General features: G+C 30.7%; 1 protein-coding gene and 1 non-coding gene across 2 annotated transcripts; both read left to right on the top strand.

Moving 5' to 3' along the window:
* Positions 1–586: 586 nt before the first annotated feature.
* Positions 587–3,387, top strand: LOC130980074 (gamma-interferon-responsive lysosomal thiol protein). The gene is made up of 5 exons (XM_057903736.1): positions 587–874; positions 958–1,023; positions 1,386–1,526; positions 2,473–2,565; positions 2,975–3,387. The coding sequence occupies exons 1-5, from the start codon at positions 623–625 to the stop codon at positions 3,137–3,139; spliced, it is 717 nt and encodes a 238-aa protein (XP_057759719.1). The 5' UTR covers positions 587–622; the 3' UTR covers positions 3,140–3,387.
* Positions 3,388–3,834: 447 nt separating this feature from the next.
* On the top strand, positions 3,835–3,916 carry TRNAS-CGA (transfer RNA serine (anticodon CGA)). The gene has a single exon. It is a non-coding gene; the product is annotated as a tRNA-Ser (tRNA).
* Positions 3,917–7,954: the final 4,038 nt, after the last annotated feature.

Genomic DNA, 7,954 nt, shown 5'->3' with positions numbered 1-7,954 from the left:
AAAATATATATTTTAAACATCTTTATAAAAATGTCTCCTTACAATTAATGTGTAAATACATATCAACTTGTTACTAATAGGACATAACATGTGATACAACCGGAACAAAAAATCCCCGTCTCTTTCTTAGTAATTTTATTTACGTGTTATGATATACGTAGCAAAAATAAAGCACGTAACTCACATTTTAGGTCTTTAAAAGATTCCAAATTTCAGATTTTTTCAATATTAAAAAAAAAACATTCGAGATAAAACTACAAGAATAATGAATATGATTAAAAGTTAGACTAGTTAGTATATCACAATTAAGTTCTTTTTTAGTAATCAAATCTATGAATTCCTACTCAAATTAGTCTCTCAAATTTTAATTTATTTAATTTGATCCTAAAATTTCTATTTAGTCAATAAAATAAAATAAAGCACCCCCGTGGAACTAAGTTTGCACCAAGACAGATTGTGAATGTTCATTCATGAACCATGAAGATGCCAAATATCTGCTACGAACCACACTTTCGTGTTCGCCCCACGTTCCCTCCACGTGGCACCCCCTCGTGCCAATTGTATGAAAAAAACAAAAATGTTAAAATATTAACTCCCACTTCTGATTCTTGGAGATTCACCTATGGCTTCTCCCACGAGCACCTTCTTCTCCTTCTTCTTCTTCGCCGTGTTCTTATTCTCTCCTTCTTTATCAGATGATAATAAGGTCTCTTTGGAACTCTACTACGAGAGCTTGTGCCCTTACAGCGCCAATTTCATCGTTAACTACCTCCCTCGGATCTTCCAAGACGATGAACTTGCCTCCATCGTTGACCTAAAGCTCGTTCCTTGGGGTAATGCCAAACTCAGGTCTAACGGTACCTTTACATGCCAGGTATATACTTCAACTCACTCTTGCCTCTCAACATTTTCAATTTAGGTTTTTATTTTTCAATTCACGTGCTTTTTCTTGTGCAGCATGGAAAATACGAGTGCTTGCTCAACACCGTGGAAGCATGTGCCATTGATGCCTGGCCTCAGTTGGTAAGAACTTACGAGATTAGGAATTCACCACTTGCCACTTAATACTCATTATTAATTAACTAATTAATTAATTGGATGTTAATGTGTAGTTACAAATTTCCTTGGTTATTGTCTGCATAATGAGTTCACAGTTCAAGGGCACAATTAATGCAATTACATGCATAGATGTAAATGTTCTTAGAGATTGGTAATGATTACTCAGTCAATTACATGGATTTTTTATTTGTTTCAATTTTATTCCATGTGATTTTGGTTCCTTCTTGATTTGATCTTACTGTTGGTTTTATATTTTCAGTATGACAGTAAATTTGCATGTATTGTACATTAGTTTAAGTATTTGTACATTCCTTACCTTGTTGCAGAGCAAGCATTTTCCTTACATCTATTGTGTTGAGGATCTAGTTTACCAAGGTGAGTACAAGGAGTGGGAATCTTGTTTTGAGAAGCTTCATCTGGATTCAAAACCTATTGATCAGTGTTATCATGGTGATCGTGGGAAAGAGGTTAGTGCTAATTTTCTCTGGTTTCTTTCTTATAATCTTGAAAGATCCTTCTGTTACAGAGAATGACCTGTGTTAATGTTACCTACTAATCAAAAGACTCTCTTAAATGACAAAATACCCTCAAATTATTTAAAATACAACAAAAATAACAAAACATACCACTTAATAAGTCGAAAACTACTTTTGTACTTGGTAAACTGTTTGTGCATTTGATCTGAAAATTTGTGGGAATATTTGAAAAATCGGACCAAACTATTGCAAAAGAAATCCACTTAATGTAAAATCACAAAATTTTAAGGATAAAAATGTCTCATTTTTCTAATCATGTTTCAAAAATGGCATCAAAATTTGATCTTTAAAGCCTTTTTGAGGATATAGATTTAACGGGAATGGATATTGTTATTTCAATTTTGATAATACTACCTTTTTTCTTCTATAAATTTATGCAAATATACAATGCATAGCATTATCAAAAATGGAAGTGACATTAGCATTTTCTATATTTAATGGTTGGATACTTTTGTTGCGTTTAAAAAAAATTTGAAGATATTTTTGTAGTTGATGAAATTGGAGGTACTTTTGTCCGCAATTTTATAATTTGAGAGTATTTTTTGTAGTTTACTCTAATTTTTTTAATGAAATTTTGAAGTTCTACTGACGATGCTACATGAAGTAAGCTTATGAGAAGAGAATTAGAAAGATTAACAGAAAGAAACGTTGCTCTTGCTTTTGATTCTTCATAGAACTCTGGAGCAATGTAATACTTGGCAATCTTCGCATTACCTTATCTTCATAGATGATTTACTGCTTCTTTCTTGCAACGAATGTTAATATTATCTTCTTACATTAATGAAGAGATGATCAATGTGCCTTACCTTGATTCTATAGATAAATTGTTTGGCTTTGGTTTTTCTCACAATTTTAGCATTTACCTATCTGTATGCAGCTCGAGCTACAGTATGCAGCTGAAACCAATAAGCTGCAGCCACCTCATGAGTATGTCCCATGGGTAGTTGTGGATGGCGAACCACTCTATGAGGTTAGTTTATAATTTTAAAACTCCCTTCTTCACTATTTGAAAAAGGAGTTGACAAATTAGTCCTCCTATTCAAAATTTGTACATGTATAATGTGTCTAGTAAGGAGGGTATGGTGAGGGACAAATCCGTCCAGTTAGTGATAAATTCCTTATTGTCCCTTATGCCTTAAACAATCTCATTATAGACATAATATATGATAGAGTTCAATTACATTGTTTGGTACATGTAACTGACCCTACCTAGTGGAATAAGGCTTTGTTGTTGTTGTTGTAGTTGTTTGAACAGAGAAGAGATTTGGGGTTCACTCTAACAATAAAATTTGTGCTTTACAGGGTTCACTCTAACAATAAAATTTGTGCTTTACATTATACTTGAAATTTCAAGATTGATCGAATTTATTTTGCTGCAGGACTATGAAAACTTCTTAAGCTATATATGCAAAGCTTATAAAGGCAAGAATGCACCCGGAACCTGCACACAAGCATATCTTAACACAATTCGAAAGGTGGAACCAAAGAATAAGCATGGTGCTTGCTATAAGGAAAGAGTGATTCCAACATTAGCATATATGTAATTTATATGTGACAATGAATAAATGTATCATATATGTAATGTAATAATATCGAAAGTGGTTTGTTCATGTACTCATGTAACTTCTCAGCAAAACAATGCCGCAAAAGTAGCTATTCCCATCTGAAACTTGAATGTGTTTGCATTTTCTTTTTTTTGGGTTGATAGACGCTTAAAGGTTGAAAGAACAAGGAAAAGGAAACGAAGAAATACACAGCTTAGACATGGCAGGATCATGTCAGCAGTTAGCCACCATGTTTGCATTTTTCAAATATCAGTGTTGCTGATCCATTTAGTTAAAAGTAATTTCAATTTGGTGAAGTATGCAGAACTAATTGGGTTGCATTTGCATACACAAAAAGAAATCACTTGTTTCAATAATTAGTTGTTGAAAATTGATCACACTTGTTTGAATTAGATATTATAGTTTGTTTTAGAACTTATTTGTTCTAGTCAAAATGATTGGTTTTGGTAACATTCAAACGTAACCTGAGTGTTAATATCTCTGGCTATATCCCTGACCCTGAGTAAGATCATGAGGGTCTCCACTTTGAATAACATTCCGAAAAATTTTAGAACCAGCCTCTAACTCCAAAAGTCCCAAACCATGTCTAATGCTATAATTTTTTTTTTATTTTTTGGACGTGAATGCTATAATATTTTTAATATAAAAATTTAGTGTATTATTCTTAATAAGTTGTCGATATGTCCGAGTGGTTAAGGAGACAGACTCGAAATCTGTTGGGCTATGCCTGCGCAGGTTTGAATCCTGCTGTCGACGTTTTTCTTATTTTTTATCATATTCTTTTTTTTTTTGTTAGCCTTTTTCCCATTATTCTTTTGCCACTATCTTTTTCCTATATTTTGGCATACATAGCACGTCATTTCGAACCAATGTTTACAGGCCCAATAATCAGAATCAAATAAGCTCCTCTACATCAATAAACAAAAATTTTGAACTCCACATGACTATCTACTAAAATCAGGGCACGTTCCAAGCTAAATGAGTTCTTAGTTCTTACTTCTCAAGTCTTAGAGACCTAAAACTATCACCAAGATAGGTTGGTCTAATGTTAGCTCGTAAATTTATCTAAGGAAGTATTAGGAATTTGAATCTCATCTTGTACATATAATAATTTATTGGTCAACATTAAATCCTTAAATGAACTTCAATTCATAAGAAATCTTTGACCTACTAAGTTGTAGGATATTGTAAAAAATAAATAAATAGAAAAAATTATATATTTTGTACTTTTTAAAAACAAGATAAAAAATATTCTTACAATATTATCTCTATTTTCCTATTTCAAGGATAGAGAATTCAAATGCCATTTTATAAAAACCTTTACTTTTTTACCAAATACCAACTAAAAACATTCTCACAAATAATATGTATCTTTGTAAACGTTCTTTCCACACTCACTTAAGTAGTCGCAGATTCGAGTATCTTTATATTTGGTATGGGTGTGTATGGGTTGGGTAAAACTGGGTTTGATGTGACCTAGATCCGACCCAAAATATATACCGGGCCTATTTATTAGACCCGAACCCGACCCTAGACCCGATGAAACCTATACACTTTCGGACCACGATTATACCGAGTAAAAAACGGGACGTTAACATTACATTACCTTGATACCTTCTTATAAGCTATCATGTGAAAATATCCAAATTTTCAAGACTCCAACCATTATTTGACATGATAAAATTTACTTATAAAAATATAACAAGAACAAACTCTTCTCTAAAATTAAAGCATAATCATAATCAATACTAATATTGTCTAATAACACCAAATATTTAAATCAATACAAATAACACAATATTATGCATTAATTAGTCTAAAATCTTATGCATTTTAAACATAAAATATTAACTTATAGTCTTATAATAACTAATAACACAAAATATTAAGGTTTATAATACTTAAATTCCACATAAGAATAGCCATCATCCATCACTAATAACACAAAATATTAATTGTGTATGATGACCGGGTCACTGGGCCGATTTCAGGTGATTCGAGCTATGACCCGGACTCGATCCGAAATAATGACTGAGTCTATTTTTGAGACTCTTACCCAACCCTAAACCCGGTGAAATCACACCAAATTAACCTCTAAAGTATTCGGGAGCAGACCGAATCTTCGGATCGGATCAGACCATGCACACCCCTAATATTTGGTAAAGAAAAGAAAAATTAAGCAATAAATTCAAGTTTCCCCTTGAGTAGACAATAACTGAATCAATGAAAGTAGCTGAATTCTACATGTGATCTTTTAAATGTTGCAGTAGTAGTTTCACTTAACTGACACATTTCATTTAGAAGGGTCAAGAAAGCTGTGATAATTTTGATTAGACACGTGTCTGTTCCATGTTAATGGTACTACATGTATTTAGATAATTTAAAGTAAAAAAATTAATCAAATTTATAATTTTTGTTATACATGAGTTCTATTATCTTAATTAAAATTATTAATTCATCACTTTATTATTTTATTAACTTTTTATTTTAGAATATTTTGATCCAATTAATGTAAAGACAAAACGAGAAGAAAATAAAAGTGTTATATCTAAGTCTTCATGAATATGTTACCTAATTGGACAAGTAACATGTTATGTATTGAATCTGGGAGCATGAGGTTGATACTTCGGTGTTGATACATTATTACTATTGATGACTACATTCTTGATATATCACAATCTAACATTAAATAAGAGGAGGGGAAAAAGAAATTAATGGTCATACCCACTTAGGGACGATGATATATAATGACGTCTTAAAATTTAGATAAGATTCAACGTTAGTTATTTTATCAAGATTAGGACATAACTTTTAGATTTTTGGGGTTTGAGCGTTTATAATTTCATGAGTTGTTCATATATAATTATCCACTCATAGAAACCTTCCTCAGTTAGGCTCAAAAAATCTTCTTATAATCCTACTGACATCAGAAAATTAAACAAAAGGAGTTATGATGATGGAAAAGAAAAACACCTAAAGTTGAATTGCCAAGAAGACTAGCCGGATCTAATTAAGGTATCAAGATTTTTGTTAAGATAAACGGTCAGAGTTTTCAATTTGGATTCATGGAATTTCTAGTTATATGGTTTGTATATTCTGCTAGCCATTTCATGTGTTTGGTTATCAGAAAAGTTTGGCAAAAAAAATATAGTAGCAAAAAATGGTCAAAATTGATTACTTTTGATTTTATTTAATGCATACTGTAATAAATAAATACTAAATAAAATAAATTTGGATTGATTATTTTTTGTTCTTCTAATATTATCGATTTTGTTATTTACTTTTTTTTCTTTTTATTATTAAAGGAGCTTACGCCAACAAAAAAAAAAACTAATGTTATGGGGAAAATTACACCTCTAAAATCAGCATAAAATTGAGCAGAAATAGCATGTGTTTTAATTAATTTGGATTGATCAAGTGGTTAGCTCACTCGTACGTTTAAGTAAGTATCAAAAGTTTGAATTCTACCTTGTATATACAATAGTCTATTGACTCGCGATAGACCTTTAAATAAATCTCAGAGTGGACAACTAAAAAAAATAGCATGTGATTTGTTATTTACTCTACACATTACAATTTTATATCAAATAATTAATGCCAAAAATATCGATATAACTAATATATAGACTAAGTTAATAATAAATCTCTATGCTTGGTTGGTCATGTTGAAGACCTATCATATATAGTCACAACTCGCAAGCAGCAATCTAGCTAGGTACCTTTGAAAAAGAAAAATTACTCTCGTGTTTTCCTTTTTGTCGGAACTCTCATCTGTGTTAAAGTGTTAGAAGATAAGCATGTAGTTGTAAAATATGACCTATAGCATGGTGCGTCATTTGAATAGGGTTTACATTAGTGGGATTAAATTTTAAATACTAAATTACTAATAAATTTATATTTATAAAATATTTAATTATTTATGTATCTTTATTTGTCAACAACTTAAATGATATAGTATTAAAATTTTTATAATGAAAAAATCTAAAGTTCTATATTTATTATTATAGAAAAAATAAGTTTCGTATAAGACAAACTAAAAAAAAACACATACAAAAATTCACATAAATAAATAAAAAAAAACTCTTGATGCGAGGGATATATAAAATAAATAATCATTTATGAAGTTGCTTAAGCCTTTTTTAGATAAATAATTTTACGGCAATAATATCCTTAAATGGGTATTTACATAAGAAATGAGGCTTTTTAATTTAAGAGTTTATCAAATAATAAATGAGTAGTGCTAGGGAGCCAATGACCTAAACGTACAATGTGTACAATGGGCTAAATCTTTGGTTTATGAATAAAATGAACCATCTAGATATCAGGATAAAAAGTTAATTTTGAGTTCACCAAGGTTCGAATTCTTGACCTTCCGGATCTTGAACTCTAATACCATGTCCTGAAACCACTCATCCCAAAAGCATAACCTGATAGAACAATGTAACACTAATAATCATATCTCTAATACTTTCTAAACCTTCATTATACACATTGTACGCTTAGGTCATTAGCTCCCTATACTTTCTCATAATAAATACTTTAAAAACAATTGTTAAACATTAAATATATTTAAAAAATTATAAAAAATATAGCGGTCCACGTTTCCTCAGAAAATTGTCTCCATCTCATACCACTGACTATGAAGTCTTTGTAACTTTGTTAATGAATTTGATCACACAGTAGATGGACCAATATAACAATTATTGAGCATATGTTGTCTTTTAGGGTTTACAACAACCTACTTTGAAACGTCATTGATTGCAACAATTTAAGATTTGGGAATATTTTTATTTA

The sequence above is a fragment of the Arachis stenosperma genome, chromosome 1 (genome assembly GCF_014773155.1).
Source record: "Arachis stenosperma cultivar V10309 chromosome 1, arast.V10309.gnm1.PFL2, whole genome shotgun sequence".
NCBI lineage: Eukaryota > Viridiplantae > Streptophyta > Magnoliopsida > Fabales > Fabaceae > Arachis > Arachis stenosperma.
Note: the sequence above shows the minus strand (reverse complement) of the source record. Positions and strands in the feature narration are given on the sequence as shown.